Below are 23256 nucleotides of genomic sequence, written 5' to 3'. Positions count from 1 at the left end.
TACAACATGGTGTGTTCTTGCACAGTGTGTGTGTGTGTTTGTGGTTGGAAAACCGACCATGGACTGCTTTAAATGCCATTCACTCTTTGTTTTAATGTTGCTTTAGTCTGCGGAGGGCTGAATGAATGATTTGGACGCAGGCAGATGTATCAGATAGCGTGGTTTGGGTTGGATCAGAGCAGAGGTCTGAAGGAGAGCGAGTCAGAGTTTGTGGGTTCCTGGGCTGTGGGCTACAGTATGTAAAGTATTGGATAATGTTGTCTTCTCAACTTCACATAACAGGAATGCTCCCGGTCACACACACAGAATGGGATATGCTGTGTGCACAATAACACCATGTGTCCCTTGACATCATACGGGTTTGGTTGAATAACTCTACTTGTCATGTGGATATACTGTACACCGTTCTTATACAAGAAGCCTACTTATGAATGCTTTGTTGTGAATGTTTGTTTTGCATTGTGATATAATTGTTTGCCCATGTGTAACCGAGTGAAACTGAGTTCTCGTCAAGTCAACTTTATTTCTATAGCACATTTACAAACAGCTGTGGCTGAACCAAAGTGCTGTACAGATAAAAGCAAAAGATATAAATACAAAAACATAAGAATAGTGCAAATACAGATAAGTACAAAGACAGACTACAAAATAAAAATAAAAAGTGCAGCAAATTACTAATTAAAGTAAAAGGAACAAAGTGAGTGAGTCCTCGGATAGGTAACGAGTTGTTGGTTCAACTCACCCCTCCCTGTATACCGTCCACCCTCGCCAGTGAAGAGATAGCTTTACATCGGTGTAGCTGGTTAAAACGGTGTCTGTCACGTGGGAGATCCGTGTTTGATTCCCACCCAGGGCATGCCGAAATGTGTGGGTTACACTGGTGCCGTGACCCGGATGCCCTGTGGATGTGGAGAGAGTTTGGGGGGGGTGTAACCGAGTGAAACTGGGTTATCATCTGACCAAAGTAGGTCGGTTAAACTCCCCAGTTATAAATACCGTCCACCCACGCCAGCGAGGAGCTAGCTTTTCATCGGCGTAGCGGGTTAAAACGGTGTCTGGCACACGGGAGACCTGGGTTCGAATCCCGCCCAGAGCGTGCCGAAACGCGTGGGTTACACACGGCCTAGCGAGGCCACGCGGCTAAAAGTCATGTATGACACGATCCCATTGTCACGTCAGACGCGCTCAGGATATTGAGGGAAACAAGAGCATGATATGTACTTAGGATGTAATTCCACATATTTATTGCAACATTTATTATCATTGCCTCCAATAATATTTGGATGAAACCGAGGGTTGTGAGCAGAGTTAGAATAACAGAGATTAAGTGTGCTTGGGTAAGCATGCCGCGCTTTCGGACCAGAGACCGAGAGGAGGCCGCTGCCCAAGTAAACTCCGCCGATCACCGAAGAATCACGGGCTGGAACGTCGCGTTGAAACCCAAACGCCGGTTTGGGAATAGCCGGGGGGGGGGGGGGGCGGGGCGCGATGGGGGGCGCGTGTTTGTTTTCCAAAAGCCTTTATCTCCCCCGTGATACACTAGTGTGATTTGCGGGGAAACGGAGACGGTCTCTGACAGCGGAGAGAGAGGAGGGGGGGGGGGGGGGGGGGGGCGCTGGAGTGGACGCAGGACTTACAAGAACGGTTAAGTCGGGGGGGGGGGGGGGAGCGAGCCAAAGGAAACCCTATACCTCTCGCTGGCACGGTAACAGACATTCCCCCTCTCACTCCTCCTCCGCGCAATCTCTCTCTCTCTCTCTCCCTCTCTCCGCCCGTCTCTCCCTCTCTCTCTCTCTCTCTCTCTCTCTCCCTCTCTCCGCCCGTCTCTCCCTCTCTCTCTCTCTCTCTCCCTCTCTCCGCCCGTCTCTCCCTCCCTGTCTCGGTGTCGGTCTTTGTCACTCGCTCTCCGGCTAGATCTCTAGCTAACACTTCTTTCTCTCTGCCTTTCCTTCTCTTTGTCTGTTGCCCCCCCCCCCATGCCGCGGAGGGAGAGAAGGGTATGTGGGGGGGGTGGGGGGGGGGGGGGGGAAGACGCAGTACAGAGGGAACAAAAGCCACACTTGACACTTGTGCTGTTGAGGAAATGCCAACGACCTTGTCGAGGGTTCATGTGGTCCCCCCCCCCCCCTCCTCGCCAAATAACGCTCCCGCCCCCCACCTCCCTCTCTCTCTCTCTCTCTCTCTCCCTCTCTCTCTCCCTCTCTCTCCCTCTCTCTCCCTCTCTCTCTCCTTGTATCTGCTCTTTCTCCTTTCCCCTCTTTTCAGAGTCCTCTTTGTCTGTTTCTCTCTGTATCATCCCCTGCCATCTTTCACCCCCCCTCCTCTTCCCTCCTGGGTCCTCTGTGTATCTCTCCTCCCCCCCGACCACCTTTCCCCTCTTTCTCTCTCTCTCTCTCTCTCTCTCTCTCTCACATCCCCTCTCTTTCCAAACACCCTCTGTGTCTGTTTATCCTCCTTCTCTCCTCTGTCGTTCCGCCCCATCTCACTTCCCGCTCTCTCTCCTTCTCCCCCTCCCTCCCTCCCTCTGAGTGGCCCGGCGTGCCCACGGGCAGGGCAGCAGCAGCAGGGTGCCGTGGCCCCCCCCCCGAGCCCCTGGCTGTGGTGACTGGAGCTCTGGGTGGCTGGCACCGGGCCCAGACACACCTCCTGTGGCTCCCCGAAGCTTTCCTGCCTCACAGCCTGGCCCGGAGCCCAGACTGACCCTCACACACACACGCGCACACACACACACACACACACACACACACACACACACACACACACACACACACACACACACACACACACACACACACACACACACACACACACACACACACAATCAGCCACAGAGCCTTGCCACTGGTCAGCCACCTGTGTGTTTTGCGTCTGTGTTTCTGTCTGTGTGTCTGACCGTGTGCACACAATAGACCAGGCTACCATTCCAACCTCGACCAATCAATGGGCATATGATGCAATTTAGGACGACTGCAACAGAATAACCCGATTATACAAACTGGTTTCCTCTGTGCTCCCCCAATAGGAGTAAACAGAAGCCAGCTCAGGATCTGGCTTTTAAACTTCATTAAGTGGAACCAGACAATGAAGGGAGAGAGAGATGGAGAGGGAGAGAGAGAGGGAGAGAGAGAGAGGGGGAGAGAGAGAGGGAGAGAGAGAGGGAGAGAGAGGGAGAGAGAGAGAGGGGGAGAGAGAGAGGGAGAGAGAGAGGGAGAGAGAGAGAGGGGGAGAGAGAGAGGGAGAGAGAGAGAGGGGGAGAGAGAGAGGGAGAGAGAGAGGGAGAGAGGGGGAGAGAGAGAGAGAGAGAGGGAGAGAGAGAGAGAGGGGGAGAGAGGGGGATTCAATTCAGAGTTTTAATCAGAGCTCTGGCTCTCCTCGGACGGCCATGTCACTTTTTCCATGTTACGGTTAACTGGCTTGTGGCCGCTCTCTCCTCTCCTATATCTCCCCCCCCCCCTCTCTCTCTCTCTCCCTTCCTCAGTCTCTCCTCTCTCCCTCTCCCTTCCTCAGTCTCTCCTCTCTCTCTCTCCTCCTCCCCCTGCCTTCAAGCGAGTTGACAAACCCAACAAACAATCATGGTGCGGACAGACAGAGGGAGAAAATCCCATCCTGCTAATGGTGATGTTGACCGCGCGATGGCGATGAGGCGGGGTCTGAACCTGCCACCGGCTGTTCCCTGACACTTGGATGCCAGTCTCTGCGGTCTGGACCGACGAGGTCGCGCTCCGACAGAGCAGCCCCCCCCACCCCCCATGACATCACCGCTTTCTGGCACGTCCTCAGTCTCACCCCTCGCGGTGGAAGGAAATGGAGGTAGCCCGCAGAGAGGGAAGAAGTCTTAAAATGAAACCAAACGAAGGAGAGAGAGAGGGGGGAGTGGGGGTATGTTTTTTATTTAAAGGTAATAGTTTTCTTTGAAAGGATGAAGAGGGGAAGAGAGACGGGTCCAAACTTGAGTAGACAGGCTGTTACGGTCGATATTCCCTCTGGTCCTTTGGGCTTCAGACCTTAAACCAGACAGCTAGAGGTGTTTCTGTGCTCAGCTGGCGCTAAGCGGAGATACTAAGCAGAGACAGGCTCATTGTTCCGTTGTGGGTCTCGAGAGTGAACGCTATCATTTTTCGGGGGGGGGGTAAGACGCCTTTCGCTCGTTTCTTTTTTTGTTCAGCACATCCAGGATTCATTCGATACTTTGAAACATGTGTCAGCAAGGGCCAGCAACCCTTTCTCTCTCAGTTCTGCCAAGACCCATCAGCTGACTCGCCAGCTGTCGTTGATGACAGCCGACCTCCTGACCTCCGACCTCTCACCTCCTCTTCTATTCAGGTCTCTTTCTAGGAACACGAGGACTTGTCACACAAACACTGGCGCCGTGCAAACGTCCTACCGCCTAAATCTCACCTTGATTCTCAAAACACACTCAACATCTTACATAAGACTCATGAGACTAGGTTAGTAGTCTGGAAGTGCCTGAGAGAATAATCTGGAATAAATGCTTTGGTACAATTAAATAGAAACTGACTAACTAATCAAAGACTTAAGGCGTGGCGGTCGTCATGGAAGGACAGATACTCATGACGGGCTGGTCTTTAAAGGACAGGTTCGGAATTTAGCATTATACAACGGTTAGTTCTGGTTCTTGATTCTGATTGGCTGGAAGCCGTGTTAAAATACTTTGTAACACACACCTGGGACCGCATATCATTCCATTTTCAGTATTAATGCGCCTCCCATTTGATCCAATGCATTGTAGTTGTTGTTGTTGCTTGGCAACCCTTTTGTTAGGGGAACTATTTTGCTCGGCGGAATTGAGGGAATGATGCTTCGTTTTGAATAAATCTTAATATTATATAATACACACGGCCTCTCGTGGTTTATTGCTTAATTATAAGCCGTGTTATTTACGATCAAATACAACGGCCGATACCAAAGTTTCGTCAAACGGTGCACTCTCGAGATACAGCCCGTCGTCGCTAACACACTCAATGGATCCATAGGTGCGTAGACAAAATCCCTCAAAAACACCATCAATCTGGTTTTCAAAGACAGGAAACTCACCGATTGGTCACTGGTGTCCGTTGATATTCTGGCAAAAATCTCGCCACTAAGTACGCTTCCGATCAGGATCCATTGAGTGTGTTAGCGGCGGTTAACTTTGATATCAGGACGGCTGTAGCTCAGTTGGTAGAGAGGGTCGTTCAGTGATCGAAGGGTCAGCGGTTCAAATCCCAGCTCCGACTGTCCACATGTCGAAGTGTCCTTGAGCAAGACACCCAACCCCAAAATTGTTCCCAATGAGCAGGTTAGCACCTTGCATGGCAGCTACCGCCATTGGTGTGTGAATGTGTGTGTGAATGGGTGAATGAGAGGCCATTGTAAAGCGCTTTGAGTGCCGCTAAGGTGGAAAAGCGCTATATAAGTGTAGTCCATTTACCATTTACCATTTACCATCAGGCGTTATATACGATCGTAAATAACCTTAAATTTAACATGGCTTATAATGTAGCGTTCGGGTTTTAAGGGGTTTGGGATGCAGGATGGGGAGGGGAGGGGGGGCATTTGTTTGTTTGCCCTCCAGACGTAATGAAGAGCAGATTAAGGGATTTAGACTCGGGTGGGTTGTGGGGGGGGGGGCTTAAACCCTGGACCATCAACACGCGCCACCAAATAAACAAACAGTCCAGGAACGGAGCGAGGAGCCGTGACATCAGGGGGTCCTTCCCTGTCTCGAACCTGTAGGGCCCCTCGCGTGAAAGGATGGATGGACAGATGGAGGGATGAGCCAGGGGATGAACGGGGTGATAGAAGTGGAGAGAGGAAGTCCCCATTACTCCATGGGGCATATGTGGACACATACAGGACAGGGCTGGTCAAGATGTCTGATCTGACCTCTTGTTTTTGTCTTCAGTCTAATCCCAGCCTGGCGTTAACCCCTCTGGAAACCCCCATCCCTGCCAGCTCAGCACGCAACTTCTTACTTACACAGAGAACCTTCTGGAAGGTCAGGTTTTTAAAGCTGCAGTACGTAAGATTTAAAAATGTAAATATTTATATATCACTATGATAATTCGAGAGCGATACAACAGCATATGCCTTAACCGTAGTCAAATTCCTAGTATCTGTGAACCAGATACATGTACATGGCAATAAACAGGTCTTGAGTCTTGATGTACCAGAGTCCACCACCTGGGGGCGCTTGCCACAGTTACTGTAATTTTTTCCATTGCCAAATACATTTTGCTTTCTACATAAAAACTCTGCTTGGTGTCTATAGTCTAGAATAGTCTATTCTACTCAGGGGCCTGTCTACCTTCGAGTTAAGATCTTGAGATGTTGTTTTCATTATATATTTATAATGTCCTACATATTTTTTGTCCTCCAGAAAGTAAAAATCGCTTGAGGTTCTTTTTATATAAATTATTTAAATTACTGATATCTTAATTCACTAATGACTTTCGAATAAATGCTTACATTTTAGACCAAATAAAAAATATGATGGGTCTATATGTCTGTAGATGCATCTAAACTACAAAACCCACTCCACTTAGAGAACACATTCAATCAATTAATCACATTCATTGCGGCCTCTTGTGATTAGTTAATCGCAGAGGTCATAATTGCGATTTCGATTAATTCACGATTAATTGTGCAGCCCAACACGGAGCATTCTGCTAACGCCTTACCCAACCCCACACACCCTCACGCTGAAGCATTCTGCCTTACCCCACCCCACACACCCCCACGCTGAAGCATTCTGCCTTACCCCACCCCACACACCCTCACGCTGAAGCATTCTGCTATGGCCTCACCCAACCACACACACCCCCACACTGAAGCATTACCCAACCCCACACACCCCCACACTGAAGCATTCTGCTAGGGCCTTACCCAACCCCACACACCCCCACACTGAAGCATTCTCACAGGCCTTACCCCACCCCACACACCGTCACGCTCCTTACCCAACCCCACACACCCTCACGCTGAAGCATTACCCAACCCCACACACCCTCACGCTGAAGCATTACCCAACCCCACACACCCTCACGCTGAAGCATTCTGCCTTACCCAACCCCACACACCCTCACGCTGAAGCATTCTGCTATGATCTTACCCAACCCCACACACCCTCACACTGGAGCATTCTGCTATGATCTTACCCAACCCCACACACCCTCACACTGAAGCATTCTGCTATGATCTTACCCAACCCCACACACCCCCACGCTGAAGCATTCTCACAGGCCTTACCCAACCACACACACCCCCACGCTGAAGCATTCTCACAGGCCTTACCCAACCCCACACACCCTCACGCTGAAGCATTCTGCTATGGCCTTACCCAACCCCACACACCGTCACGCTGAAGCAGACTGGATTGAACTCGGTAGACGGAACTTCCTGTAGCTGCGACTGCAGCTTGCAGGAGGCTGAGAAGTTACACACTGCACCTTTAAATCTGCCCCACTGTCATTATTTATTTTCTTTAGCAATCGTTGTTTTGAGAGGCTGTGGAAAAAGATGGTGTTCAAATCTAAGCAACATTGATTTATTTGTCGTGGAGGGGAATGGGGTCACTGCACATGAGTTAAAGAGAGAATGAAATGGAAGAGAAGAAGGAGGAGGGAGGGAGGGATAGTCCGATCCATCCCTCTCTGTCTGCCCACTCCTCCTTAATTTTTTCTTTCTTTTATAATAATAATAAAAAAAAACACCACAGCACCAGTCTGCCACGCTTCGAGGACGGGGGGGGGGCGGGGTGGGTGGGGGGGATGGAGGGGGCGAACAAACGAACGCCAAGCTCAAATTCAACATCGCGGACCGCTGGGCAGGACGCAGAGCTCTTTTGTAATGTATATGGAGTCGGCGAGGGAGGGGCTTTGTCACCTGACAGGCCATTGTTGGGGGGCCCGGCGCCCGCGCCGCCACGGGAGCAGGTTGGACGCATTGTTTATGGAAATGCACGCGAGGCCGGCTGGGTGTCTGCTAGGCGGGGGTCGTGGGGGGGGGGGCGCGTGTGTGCGTGTATTAAGGAGGGGGGGGCTGGGCTGGGGGGGGGCGGGGTCCTGAGGGCGACGCCGACCCCGACGAACGCCCTGACCCGAGCAGATGGCCGGGAAGGGGCTCTGCTGAGCTAGAATTAATAGCGTGTGCCATGTCACATTGTCTGAGACGGGGCTGCCTCTCCCTCCCTCCCTCCCTCTCTCTCTCTCTCTACTCCCTCCCCTGTCTCCCCCCATACCCCCCCCCTCTTCTCTCTCTTCCCCTCTCTCTCTTCTCTTCCTGTCTTCTCTCTTCTACTCTACCTCTCTTAACCCCCCCCCCCCCCCCCCTTCAATAGCTGGATCCCCACTCTCCAACTCAACTCTTCACAAAACCCTTTTCCCTCTTTCACTCATCCATCCATTCATCCCTCTCTCATTCATCGTCCCCTCAATAGCTCTCATGGACACTCATTCACAGGTTTGTACATTGGTGGGGGGGGTGTGTGTGTGTGTGGGGGGGGGGGCAGGCTTTATTGGCGGACAAATATGGCACCTGCGTCTCTAAAGCCCTCTCTGTGTGTTGAATTGGTCGCTGCCCCGTTTTTCTCTTTCACTCGTTCACCATCACTCGTTCACTCGCTTCTCGGCCTGTTCACCCTCCCTCTCCTTCACTCGCCCGCCCGCACACACACACACACACACACACACACACACACACACACACGAACGCACCGACTCCCCTCCATCCCTCTCCTCAGTCCCTTCCTTAGCCTATATGAATGAATGAATTTTGATTTTTTTTTATTTAAGTGTCATGCCTACTGTCGGCCCATCCCATATGGGATTATAAGACACCTTTACGACTTACTTCTGTACATAAGTCATCTATTTACATGCAAAATATGTTTCCAGTGTCGCTGGTCAAGCTCAAATGAACAAAAAGAGATGAATAAATAAATTATACAATATATAGATACATACATACATTATGCCATGCTCCTGTCACCCCACACACACACACACACACACACACACACACACACACACTCCACCCATATCAAACACTATCCACTATACATATCTCTTCACAGTGCTTGTGGGGGGCTTGTCCTGCGACGGTCGGCGCTATCTGGTCCGGGGGCGTGGATCCTCCGCAAACATTTCCGGGGCCTCTTTCTCCGGCTGCCAGGAATGGGACAGGGGGTCAGGAGGACCCCCCCCCCCCCCCCCCCAATCACCAGAGCTCTTCCTGCCTCCCCGCCACCCCCCCCCCCCCCCCCCCAATCACCAGAGCTCTTCCTGCCTCCCCGCCCCCCCCCCCCCCCCCCCCCCCAACTATGACAGCCTGGGAGATGGAGGAGGAGGAGGGGGGTCACAGTGCAGTCGCTTGGCTAGCACTGCCGGAGACACTCAGTGTGTGCGTGTGTGTTTATGTGTGTGTGTGTGTGTGTGTGTGTGTGTGTACTTGTGTGTTCGTTCCTTCTTTCAATCTGTATCACTCCTTCCCTTCCTGTGTGTGTGGGTTGGAGAGAATTAGTGTTTGCGTCTGTTGAACAGAGAGATTGAGAGAGGAGGGAGGGAGACGTTCTGTTGATCTGGGTGGGTGAGAGAGACGCTACGAATGTCTGGTATCACCGTGTGTTAGTGCATGTGCAGTTGTGTGAGTATGTGCACGCACAAAAGAGAGAGAGAGAGAGAGACTAAGGAGTTGAGAATCAAGAGGTCAAGATCTGACAAGTTCACTTGGCAGAAGTCTCCCCTCTCCCTCCTCCCTTCTCTAGTTGACAAAATAAAGCTGTCTATCCAAACCCTATCTTCAAAACAATAGCATTAGCAAGCAAGGCAAAATATATAGCACTTAAATACGCAACACATCCCATTCTACACCAGAGAGGTTGCATTATGAATCCATATAGACAGAATGAGCTTGCAGGATAAGCTCAGTGGCAACAGATTAAAAACATTGATTGAATAATTAGATTTATCTCTTTTTCAGTTTCATGGGTTTACTCGGCTTGTAGTGAGATTTTCTTAGTGGGGTGGTTGTGGCTCTCAGAAATGTTGGAAATTAGCACCAATTCTTTGTACAAAATACATAAAGTTAAATCCTCACAATACCGGTGCTGTATGAATGAATGAATGAACATGTTTATTTCCGTGTCAGGCCCATTCCTCTGTCGTCAGCAGTTGATTGGAGACAGCAGTCTTAATCAGTGATAAGCTGCACCTTAATATTGTGACATTATACATGAATACACAAAATACACAAGGCTCCTGAAGTCACAGCAACAACTTTATCTCAGTAGTTCTCCGTAGGAAGAGGGCAGTTTCCCAAACCAAACCAGTCCTGAGCTTCGAGTTTACTGGATATGAATATCCCGTGAGAATTTGCACAAAGTGGAAGAGATTTACTTTTGTTGGAAGCGTTCATTGTTATGACATATTTGGCCTTTTTATTCGTTATTCTCTCTTATGGTTTAGGTTTTTTGTAGGAATCCTACAAATAAAAGTCCCCTTGCTAAAAGGAAACCTCCCAAAGTCTTTGGATCTGGGCCTTCTGAAAACCACAATACTCGATCTCGAGAGCCGTAAGATGAGATTTCAACCACATCCTGACAACAAACTAAATAATTTGTGTTGCGGTTTTAAGGAATAGTGATGCCTTACTCAAAAATCATACAGACTCTCAAGGGGTCAAACAAATGGTCGATTCTGAAAGGGCTCCATGTGTTGTGTGATATTTTCAGCTAAGCCTGCAGCTAGGAACATGAAGGTAACTGAAGTAAAAGTACATATAATGGAGTAAAGTGCAACGAACCGCCCAGACCACATCGCATCTGAGTCGCCGTCATCAAGAGGCAGATGCTGACGCAAACCACCGCTGGGTTCCATTTTGTATAGTCTAGAAGATTACCATCGCCACCGCTAGATTTCTGACGTTACGCAGTACTTGTCTGCTACTACTAGATGGATATTGCGTCCTGTAGTTAGAGACGTCTCAGTTAGCCGTATAAACACTTCACATTACCTAGCGCTGACGAGTTTGCGGTCTGTGCATGATAACTCTCCCATGAAACAGTGAAAAACCGATGAAGCAGTACTAAAAGGGACTTTTGAATGACAAGAACCTCTTTGTGGTGGAAAAATGCACAGTTCCTCAAATGAGCCCCATGTCCTTTCCTTCGTACGCGTCTTTAAAGGGACACGTCAACTTTCGTGGGAAATAAGCTTGTTTGTCAGATAATATCTCGCTGTGGAATCGGCGTCCGTCTTCCAGGGAAAGGTCGATTTGTCCCTTGAGGGAAACGCATAAACATGCCAAGGGCGTATCTGGTCTACTTGTGAATGTCTGGTTCTGTTTGCCAGTGTGTTTGCAATCTGCTCATCATGCACAGTGTCTCAGTGGTTAGCACTGTTGCCTGCACAGCGAGAAGGTCCTGGGTTCGGGTCCTGGTCGTCCCAGGGCCGTTCTGGATGGAATTTGCACGTTTATGTTCACGTTTGCCCCGTATTTGTGTGTGTGGTTTCTCCCACCATCAAATACACGTATGTTAGGGTCCATGCTCCTGTCAGTGACCAAAGCACTGGCCAAGATGGAGTCGGCCCCCGGGCTCCGTACCCTGGCAGGTCACTCCTAGGGTTAGGATGGGTCAAGCGCAGAGGTGAGTTTCCCCAAGGAGATTAATAAAGCATGCTGCTTCTTCATCCTCTTTTTCAGTGGTGTCCTCCTTTCCTGGAGGTCCACACATCTTCCTTGTGCTGCAAAATAACACGTTGTAGCCTATTTTGTCACATTAACATGGTGTGAAAACAGATTTAAATTTTCCCCACTAAACTAAAGGCTCCAACTAGAACCAATAAAGATTCTGCCAGGAACCCCACAAAAATGTTGCTAAATCAAATCAAATCAAAGTTTTATTTGTATAGTGCATTTCATACCCAGAGGCAACACAATGCGCTTTACAGAGAACAAGGGAGGTGGGTATACGACCCACCCCTACATATTCCAGAGGCTAAAGGTTTTTTGGCTGATGGGCGGAGCCCGACGGCCCTGTAATTGGGTCACTCCCCCTGTCCCTCTGTCTTTCGTTGACTGCAGGCAGAGTGAGTAGCAGGAATCACAGAGAGCGACGGTGTCAAATGTCACTCATGAGAGAAAGAGACTGCTCCCTCCCACTCACGCGTAGGGAGGCGGGTGAGTCAACATGGCCGCCACTCAACGTCAACGCAACGCCGCGTTAACAGGAAATTCTCATTGCTTAATGGATCATCCCTTTGACATTCTACTTAATATGCACGTTCCATAAGGGTCAATAACTACCTGCTGACTCAAATATGTATGCATGTCCAGATAACCCTTACTTCACCTCCCACTAGGGCTGACAAATAAATACTTTAACTTCGACTTGGTCGACTTTGGGGGCAAAATGCATAATCGATCTTCATAATGTAGATTCGATTAGTAGGCTGCCTCAAACCAGCGTGCCTCACACAGCCTTCCGAGGGCCGCCCATATTCTGATCACGCCAAAACACATTGTTAGTATTCCTCCTTTTCAACATGGCCAAAAAACAGCCAAACGACTGTATCTACCGCATCTATCTAACTATCAAAAGAACAGCTGCATGCACATCCATCAGCTATAACCCAGGCTGGTCCTGGGCCGGTCTCAGAGTGTTCCCCTACAAGGACAACTGAAGAACCCTTTTGGAACCCTGGGCTGGTTTCAGAGAGTTCCCCTACAAGGACAACTGAAGAACCCTTTTGGAACCCTGGGCTGGTTTCAGAGAGTTCCCCTACAAGGACAACTGAAGAACCCTTTTGGAACCCTGGGCTGGTTTCAGAGAGTTCCCCTACAAGGACAACTGAAGAACCCTTTTGGAACCCTGGGCTGGTTTCAGAGAGTTCCCCTACAAGGACAACTGAAGAACCCTTTTGGAACCCTGGGCTGGTTTCAGAGAGTTCCCCTACAAGGACAACTGAAGAACCCTTTTGGAACCCTGGGCTGGTTTCAGAGAGTTCCCCTACAAGGACAACTGAAGAACCCTTTTGGAACCCTTTTCTCTTCGAAATGCCACCAGCTGCGACTGGAATTTTTCGCAATGTGATCTGTAACAGACAAGTTTTCTTGGATGATTCCAATTCTTTTCTAATAATGCATAAGACAATGTCGCTCTCTTCTCAATGTCAACGCCTTATGCATATTTCAGAACTCGTGATCAACCGCACTGTTTCTTTAATCAGTGTTCAGAGCCCAAGGCGAGGGTTGAACTCAGAAAGGTACCGTGCAGACAAGCCAGCCATTACAGACCACACTCATATACTTTTTATTCATCTGTTTCCCTTGTATAAAATGGGCCTGCCACACACACACACACACACACACACACACACACACACACACACACACACACACACACACACACACACACACACACACACACACACACACACACACACACACAACTCCTCAAGGATGATTAGAAAACAGATTCAGTCTCAGACTTCTCATCCAACCTTTGGTTCAGAAAATCAACTGACAGCTTTTTGGTTCGGAAACGGATCGTATCATAATTGTTTCTGATGCTGATAAGAATCTTTTTAATGGAGCTGCTCGGTCCATGTGATGTGGACATGGTTACGAAATGTATCGAATTATTCCAACAATACCATCATCATAAAACACGTACCATAGAGGGAAGAATAGATTGCTATCGTCATTTTGGGTTCTTATCAGATTTTGGGCTCACTAATCAGGCCATAAAAGCTCTTCACAGGGCAATAAACTCACATTACAGCTGCTCAACACAGACGAGCCTTTCTGGTCTCAGCTGGACCTACTGTATCTTTGCTACCTTTCACAGACATGTACAGTAGTGTGTCACATTGTAATATAATTTAATAATAACAATATAGTCTGTAATAAGTGTGTAAGTAAACTCCAGGCCTGTCCAAGATAATGTGAGGGGTTACCGAGAAGGACAAACACAGATGTTGAAGGCAGAGATGGGGGGTCTTGTGATTTCACTCCTTTCTATTGCTGACAAACGAGGCCTTTGTATACACAAACATGCAAATGCTCCAAACTCCAGAATTTTATTCAGAACCATCAATTCTGTTGTTTGCCCTCCTACTACTGCTATCCAGGATGCATCCCCTACAAAGTGTGATGAGTTTCTGTCCTTTTTCTCAGAAAAGGTCGACGACATCAGAAGAAACATCCCACCCTCCACCCGGGACCTAGCTGTTACTCTGAGATGCTCATCCACCTTCTCCGTGTTCAGCTCCATCTCCCTCTCATCCCTCTCCAAGATGGCCGTCGCTTTGAGACCAGCCACGTCCCCTCAGGACCCCATCCCTGCCCCCCTCCTTAAGGAGGTTTTTGAGGCAGTTGGTCCTCACATCCTGTCCATCATCAACTGCTCCCTGGCCACAGGTATCGTTCCATCATGCCTAAAAGAAGCGGTGGTCCAGCCCCTTCTTAAGAAAGCCAGCCTAGATCCCACTATCCCCAGCAACTACAGACCCATCTCAAAATTACCATTTCTGTCAAAGCTGTTAGAAAAGGCCGTCCTCAGTCAGCTGCAGCCTTATCTCCAACACAACAACATACTGGAGAAATGTCAGTCCGGATTTAGGGCCGGCCAGAGCACCGAGTCTGCCCTCTTGAAGGTGTTAAACGACCTACTCCTCATCGTTGACTCAGGGAAATGTGCTGCACTGGTTCTCCTGGATCTCAGTGCAGCATTTGATACTATAGATCACACCATCCTCCTCGACCGCCTCCAACAGGGGGTTGGCATCACCAACACAGCCCTGTCCTGGTTCAAGTCCTACCTCAACAACAGGACCTTTTCAGTGAATATAGCCAACCATTCATCCTGCCGTGTCAATCTCACCTGCGGGGTCCCTCAGGGCTCAATACTGGGTCCCATCCTTTTCACAATCTACATGCTGTCCCTCAGCCAAGTCATTCATCGCCATAAGATTTCCTTCCATTGCTACGCAGACGATACTCAAATCTATCTTCCACTCAGGGCAGACGATCCCTCTGGGCTGGACCGTCTGAAGGACTGCTTACGGGACATAAAGGAGTGGATGTCACAAAACTTCCTGCAGCTCAATGACACCAAGAGTGAAATCCTTCTGATCGGCAACCCCACCTCGATCAGTCAGATCAGAAATAATCTAGGAAGCTTGTCCACCCTTGAAAAATCCCACGTCAGAAACCTTGGGGTCATATTTGACACAGACCTCAAGTTTGACAAGCAAGTGAGATCTGTGGTGCAATCCTGTTTTTTCCAACTGCGCACAGTATCCAAAATCAAGTCCTTCCTCTCCTCCAGCGACCTACGGAGGGTCGTACTAATGCTCATCTTCTCCAGACTGGACTATTGTAATGCCCTCTATGCCGGGGTCACCGACAAGACCATCCACAGCATGCAGCTAGTCCAAAATGCCGCTGCCAGGCTGGTGACAGGCACTAAGATGAGGGAACACATTTCTCCTCTCCTCTCCTCCCTTCACTGGCTCCCTGTGAAGCGCAGAGTGAAATTCAAGATACTTACATATGTCTTCAAAGCCCTCAATGGTCTCGCCCCAGCTTACATCAAAGATCTCCTGGACCAACCTACCAGCTTCAGGCATGGTCGCCAGCTCAGATCTGACAACCAGATGACCCTGAAGGTCCCACGGTCAAAACTTGTCACAAAGGGAGACCGTGCATTCTCTGTGATGGCACCTGGGCTATGGAACAAGCTTCCTCTGAACATCAAGTCCGCCACCACCCTGGACTCTTTCAGAGCACAGCTTCAAACTCACCTCTTTGTCACAGACGATCTATAATTTATGTCCTTGTCTTGTGTCTTAAATGTAGTTTCATTTTGTGTCTCTGCAGTCCATTGTTTTTGTTTGTCTCTTTTTGTACCCGGGCTGCGCCCCGGGCTGATGTAACAGTTGGTTGGGGGGCGCATTATAAATAAAAATAACATAACATAACATAACATAACACAGGACTGTCAGTATATCATAAAATCATCTTTGTATCATATTCTCCTGTCGAGGCAGGGACTGGACTTCAGTATGAAGAGGAGTGTGTGACCTTGGTGTGTGTGCATTCTCTGCTGAGCGACTGGTCTGCTCGTTTCTCTGAATGTGAATTCACCCTCTGAGCTCAGACGAATTAGATCTTCAACTTCTATCCGAGGACGGTGTGGTTTATTCTTGGTATCCTACAAACTTAAGTTTTCCTAAACAACATGTATCCATGATATAATAGGCATATGTATAATATATATAATATAATAGTATCCATGTCACTAATCATGGATAGAGGTGTTGCCAGACTGTGCTGTACAGATACAGTTTGTTAGAGTGAACTTCATCCAAACCGCTATATAAATAAAGTTTGATTTGATTTGAACCAAACACCAAGAGTGACGATTGTCATGTTTTTTCCCCTATTACATTGCGCTTCAACAGAAATTCAAAACAGCCACGTAATTCGCCCGACGTGATTGACAAACTTATAATTCCCACTCTTGATGAAACAGAATCTCTCTGATTTGGGCTGGGCGTGCTGCGGACACTCGTATGACGGGGGCAGACTGTGATTGGGAAAGAGGGGAACACAAGGTCTTTTGAAGCGTGGGGGGGGGAGTCTCCCTCAGGACTGAACATTCCCCCCCATTAGTCAAACTGTCCCGCCCCCCCCACCCACACCCCCATGCTCACGCTGGCTCAACCCAGTTAGAGTGCGAGTCGGCTATCTTGTTAGGGTAAGGGTTAAAGACAGGATTGGAATAAGGAAGAGATTGTCCGCATCAATGGTATAGCTCCCAATAGCCTATATTTATTGAGTTAGCACCCAAGAGTGTAACGTTTCGATCCTTACCATCTTTTCCTCAGACTGAAGAAGAGTGGAGTCAGAGGAAAAGCCGAGAAGGCTCGAAAACGTTACACTCTTGGGTGCTAACTCAATAAATAGAGGCTATTGGGAGCTATACCAGTGATGAGGACAATCTCTTCTTTATGGCTGACGTCTCTCTGTCCAGCACCTGGATTTGAGTGCGGATGTGCGTGCCTCATACCTTTTACACTAAACACAGGATTGAGCCCAGGAGAAAGGATGTTATCTGCTGTTCTGACTGAGCGACGGCAGCTTGTTTACATGGAGGGAAACGCATTGAGGGGTCGAGGAGGCCAAATGTGTCTTTCCTGTGTCTGCGTCTGCCACTCTCTCTCTGCCTGTCTGACTGCCACATGGTCTGCAAGCCTTCTGTCTTGTCTGAACATCTCCCTTCCGCTCCGTCTGTCTGACTCTCCGTATGACTGTTTCTCGACATGTCTGACAATTTCAGGAAGTTTTGTAACAGCCCGTTTTTTTTTTTTTTTAAACAACCCATTTCATCAAGTCCCTAAGGTATCAACTGATTAGGTTCCAAAGAAGTGCCACCAACAAACTTTAGACGACACTTCCTTATTTTCTTCTGTCATTACGTCTCAAATATCCTCTAGTAATGACTCATTACTTCACTGAACTAGATAAATGTGAAAATTAGAGCCTTTGAGGTTATAACATAATTTCCTTTCCTCATTAATTTGACAGCTTGGCATTTGGCTTCTGAAAAAACTTTTTAATCTGCTTAGTGTTCTAGTGGCTTCACAGTTTCAAAGGTCCTGTATCATTCGAAACATAAACATGCAGTTCAATGGAAAACACAATAAGCATGAAAGTGACAAAACTATAGAACGAATCACGAATCATCTTGGCACAAACCATCATGTTGTGATCGTCTCAAAGCCGGATCTGCTCCCAGGCCGGTGAAAGGGAGACATCTTTCTTTTGGCCGTGCACAGGGCCAGTCAAGTGAGAGGATTTATAGACAGCGCTCGTGGCTTAGTCATGATTGCTTGAATTGGCGGCTTACATTTTCTTTATTGAGCTCGGGGGATGGTCCCTGTCCATTAAAGATAATCGTTTTAGAGTCCTTATGAGAGGATGGAGTGCAGGATGACTGGGAGAGATTAAGTACACGGCAAACGCTGCTAAATCATGACGTGCTCCTAATTAGAATCAAGCATGTTGGTTCATTATAATCTAATATTTAATTGGAATTCTAAGCCATTTTTTAAAACATTGTTTTTGTACTGACCGTGGAAGAATTTTCCAGAGTGCTTCGAATCAAGACGCGAGCTCCAAAAAGCACCAGACAGAGACATGAAAATAACAAGAGAAGCCTGAAAGGAAATATTAAATCATGTCTGTGAGCGTTCATAAAAAGTATGTTATGAGTTTTACAACACCGGGGGGAGGGACGGGGGGGTGGGTCAAAGGTGACATCAAGTTGTTGTTAAACTTCTAATACCCTCGTTTTCCAAAGTGGACACAGCCTCGTCGCAAGGGCCAAGGTTCTTTTACTTTCCTTTTTTGTATTTTCTCTTCTCTGAAAAGTACTTGCGCCTGTGTAGTCTTTTTTACTGTGTTCAGCTGTAAAACATTTGGGGAACTTTACGCTTCCCGTTCAACGCCGAGAGTACCAGGAGGCCCTCCGCTGGCCGTAAAAAAAGAAAGAACGGAAAAACGGTTTGGGGGGATGAGGTCCCCGTCTCAGTGTCTTCATAGTGTGGGCGTTGGGCCAGTCACACTCTCATGCAAAATCTCCACTCCCTCTCCCTCTCTCTCTGCTTCTCTCACTCACTTCATCGTTTTATTTTTTCCTACATCTTTGTCTTACTTTTTCTTGTCTCTCTGTGTGTCTCTCACCTCTCTCTTTCTCCATTATTTCATGCTTCTTCTTACTCTTTTTCTCTCATCCCCCTCTTTCTCTCCCTCTCTCTCTCTCTCTCTCTCTGGCAGACCTGTGAAGGGCCAATAAAATTGAGTTATGCCGCTGAAGGATATGAAATGTGTGGATTTATATGGTATGCGCTGAGATAGATAGCATCTGCTACACTATAGAAGTGTTGCATATAGATTCAGACTCACAGTGAGGTTGTGGGTTTATACTTGATACAGTACTGCCGAGAGGTCATCGGTTCACAGTTCACCCATGATGTGAATCCAGGTAACTAACAGTGCGTTTGTTTTGAACTCTATGCGTATGACAATATTTACAGTCCAATTGATCTCCAAACCTTGTAGCATTCACACAGGAAACACACACACATACACACCTCTCACTCTCATGACACACACACACACACACACACTATAGAGACTTCAATGACATGTACAGGGGGAGGAGGGGGGTGGGGCTGATGTCATCAGTGCCTCTGTCAGTCCTTGATGTTGGGAGGTATGAATAGATCTGCCAGGGAGGGAACAAGAAGCTCAAACGTATTCAAATGGCGTCTGCGGTGAATGGAAGAGGCGCTAAAACCAGACCTACAGGACGGTTTATGACGTGGCCCCTTTCTAAGAAATGCAAGAAGGGGCAGTCATTCTGGGGGCAACCCTATGTGCTCAAAGACTTGATAACCTTGCAATCCAAAAGACCTGCTATTTTGCCTGTTGTTCCTGAGAGAGGGGCGGGGTGGGGAGGGGGCAATAGCTCTGTCTCATTCCTGTGTGGTAACACATAATAGCCTCCCTTGTAGGCTACTTACCTCAGGTGGGGTTGAATCTGTCATTTGAGGCGTCACACACTGGATCATAATCCTAAATATGGCGGTCAAGCCTAATCGTAGTGGTGACACAGCATTGACCCTCTGTGGTCATGCTGGATCGTTTTGGTTGCCTTTAAGCCACACCTTGCTTCCCGATGCGTTTCAGTTCTAAGAAAGAGCATACGTGCATTTCACACAGGACTAAGCCTGCCGGCCTGGAACAACATTTTGTGTGAAACTCTGTGCCAAACTACGTTCCGATCGCCTCTGTAATTTATTACCCGGTAAACACGTGGGAATAGTTTTTCAGCACCATAAAAATAAGCAAGAACTGAGCTCCACGCACATCTCGCGATAGCGCACCGCCGCCTCCACTGTCGTCTACGGTGAGAGTTTTCCAAGTCTCGCGTGTTCTCGGGAGTTTCCCACGCCTGTTGTTGTGGCGCCTGCCCTTTTCTCTCCCCTCTCTCTCGCCTCCCCCTCCCTCCCTCCCGTCTCACCCACCCTCTTTCTCTCTCTCTCCCTCTTTCTCTCTCTCTCCCTCGTCCCTGCACCTCCAGTCTGCTTCTGTTGTCTCGCCGGATTGTTGGTGTGGGAGGACAGGATATCGCGAGTGTTGGAGTTTCGGTGAGAGTTTGTGGAAGATGGCGCCTGTTGTGACAGGGTAAGTCTGAGATTCAGGGCTGGTAGTGGGAGAAGAGTTGGGAGTGAATCTAGATCCCGGGGAGGAGAACATATCGCTCTTCCTCCATTAGACACTCGAGAAACCGGGTTGTCTGTTTGTTTACGGTCCCCGGGGGGGGTTTCTTTGTTTAAATACATGTTTAAATACATGTTTAAATACATGTTTAAATACATGGCGTGTGTGTTTAAATACATGTTTAAATACATGTTTAAATACATGTTTAAATACATGTTTAAATACATGGCGTGTGTGTTTTCCGTTCACTACTTCTCTGAACCGTGTTGCTGTAGAGAGAACGACTCAGACCCGTATTCAGGAGGGGAGTCACGGTCGTGCCTGTCCCCACGATATGTGTTCCTCTCTGGTCTTACTAGTAAACCCCCCCTGGTCGCTTATCCCCTGGTTCTCTGTGTGTCTGGTCGCTTATCCCCTGGTTCTCTGTGTGTCTGGTCGCTTATCCCCTGGTTCTCTGTGTGTCTGGTCGCTTATCCCCTGGTTCTCTGTGTGTCTGGTTCTGGTCTGTGTGTCTGGTACTGGTCTGTGTGTCTGGTTCTCTGTGTGTCTGGTACTGGTCTGTGTGTCTGGTACTGGTCCGTGTGTCTGGTACTGGTCTGTGTGTGTGTGAACACGTTGGGTCTTTGTCAGGAGAGGCACCGTGTTCCCGGACCAGCCATTCCCCTGCCTGCCTGCCTGTCTCTTTGTCTGGAGCTAACCCGTCAGTACGGGTGTCTGGTCTTGATATTATCTATTTTTCTATTATTCTCAGTGTTTTCTCAACACATGCATGGTTGTGTCTCAGATCTGTCCTGGTTGTGTCTCAGATCTGTCCTGGTGTTGGGAGCTATCTTAGCTGCTCGGGTGTGTTTACCAACACCGTCCCGGGCTGAGCCCACAAATCCCCTTTTTAATGTTCCCGAGAGCAGGTGAGGACAGTTGTTAGTCATGCTATTGAAAGCAGACCCCCCCCTAGAACAAAATAACACAATTATTTCAAACATCACCTTGGTTTTATTTCGCATTTCACCCTTTTTGTGGGGAGCTAGCTAGCTAGCATTGAGACAGCTTAGCTAACGCTACGAGCTGTACTCAGATCAGATCTGGATGATCTGATGAATAAAATGAGATTAAAAATTCATCCTTTTTATGTTCTGCTTTTTGTTTTAGTCCGATTTTTTTTATCTCACTAACTTTATCCAGCCAGCTGAAAATCCTTCTGAGTTTCTTATTAATAATTATAGGAACCCCAGCTTTTATCTGGGGTCTTTTTTATCTTTTTTTATCTGATCTTAATTTATCAAATTATCGGCAATTGTTGAGTCGTGTGAGATAAAAGATGCGGTTCCTATAATTATTTGAAGGGAATTGAACAAACTGGCAGAGAGTCTGTAGATGCGACTATAATTGACTGGGAGTTTGTATTGTCACAGTAATGTGCTGAGGAGTGGAAATGTTCATAGGGTTTTTGTTGCTTGCTTACTGCCGTAGCCGGATCGTCCTGCTAATTTACAGTAGAATAAAAATAAATAAATAAGGAGAGCGATCTGTATGGAAATCCCGTTCCCCCCAGACAGAGCAGTCCTGTTATTTAAATGTCTCGCCTGCACATTAGCCGAAGACTAGTCTCTTTTGTACTGTAGAGTCAGTAATCCCGGCAGACAGCTCAGTGGGTGACAGACATTAGCTGGGGTTTTTGGAGGAGATGGGTGTGTGTGTGTGTGTGTGTGTAGTATTCTTTGGGGGAGGGGGGGCAGTTGGTGGCAGGGTATGTTCATTTGGGGCTTTCCAACAGACCTGAGCTGATTTCAGTTTGGGGGGTGGGGGGGCAGGCGGGTCAGGTCTGGGTGGCTGGCCACCTGTCCAGATGATATCTTCAGAGCTGAGTGCGTGTGTGTTTGTTCTGTAGAGGATGGAGGGAGGAGGGGCCGTGGGGGGGGGGGCTAGAGAGGTTTAACAGAAAATTAGAGTGCCATAAGGGGTCTTTATTAGCATGTGGCAGGACATGGCCGCTCCAACGGCTGGAGGCTACTGAGGGAGGGAGGGAGGGAGGGAGGGAGAGACGTGGAGAGAGACCAGCCGGCCTGTCCATAGCCCAGTGACCCCACACACCCCCTCTCTCGGGGGCTAAGCCCAGACAGGGCCTCTTCCTACCGTTAAAGGGGGCTTAGCCGCGGCACAGCGGCTTGGCAGCGTCGAATGGAGTCACGGTCTGTGCCACGAAGGCTAGCCGTGGTTAAAATGACCGTTTCAAGAGACGAGACGGTCGTCCGTTGGGTGCAGTGGGGCGAGTATTGTCGTTGTTGAATTGGCCTAATTGTCAGAAAACATCTATGGATCAAATCAAACTAGGATAATATTTTCTTCCGTCTATTAAGATTGGCCAGTTTCTCCTTCCATAGGACTTAGGAGAAAGTCGGCGTAGGCCGTAGTCGGAACGCGTCGCCTTAGCGTCGATCTGAAAAGACAAATACGAAGAATACTGGCCTACGCTAGCCGGTGTTAGTTATGTTATAGAGGAGAGGACTGTTGAATACGTGCACCCCTTTGAATCGAGACTGTTCCCCGCTTAAGGGGGTACCTGAATCCAGTGATAACAGCCTGCATATCTCATGAAACACATCTCCAAACGTTGGAAAAACAAGTAAAAGAAGATAGGGTTGCACTATCCCCCTCCCCCCCCCACCCCCCCCTCCACTCCGAAAACTGTCTGATGCGTTTCTCCTGAAAGAACATTACTGTTTGAGAGAGGGACCATCTCTGCTCACCTGGGATGATAAAGGCATGAATCACTTATTTCAGCACAATGCTGCCTCTGCTCAGCCCTGAGGGAACGGTATTCGATTTAACTTCCCTCTCTCTTTCTCTCCTCTCTCTCTCTCTCTCTCTTTTCCACCCACTCCTCTACCCCCCTCCCTCCCCCTCCGTCCCCCCAGTGAACGGAGGACAGTCGAGTCAAAGCCGAGCGTCCCTTTTGCCTGTGTAATG

General features: G+C 48.5%; 1 protein-coding gene across 1 annotated transcript in view; it reads left to right on the top strand.

The window, feature by feature from the left end:
• Nucleotides 1-11542: 11542 nt before the first annotated feature.
• Nucleotides 11543-23256, top strand: part of rbpjb (recombination signal binding protein for immunoglobulin kappa J region b) — a gene marked incomplete at both ends in the record, with an annotated part of 24622 nt that continues 12908 nt past the window's right edge. The window contains 4 exons of the mRNA XM_084451538.1: nt 11543-11609; nt 14176-14418; nt 15025-15254; nt 17342-17349. Of these exons, the coding sequence (XP_084307664.1) occupies nt 11543-11609; nt 14176-14418; nt 15025-15254; nt 17342-17349 (548 nt within the window). The remainder of the gene's footprint in view (nt 11610-14175; nt 14419-15024; nt 15255-17341; nt 17350-23256) is intronic.

Source organism: Borostomias antarcticus (genome assembly GCF_949987555.1).
Source record: "Borostomias antarcticus genome assembly, chromosome: 17".
Taxonomy (NCBI): domain Eukaryota; kingdom Metazoa; phylum Chordata; class Actinopteri; order Stomiiformes; family Stomiidae; genus Borostomias; species Borostomias antarcticus.
The sequence above is the reverse complement of the archived record's forward strand: the minus strand, read 5'-3'. Positions and strand labels throughout refer to the sequence as shown.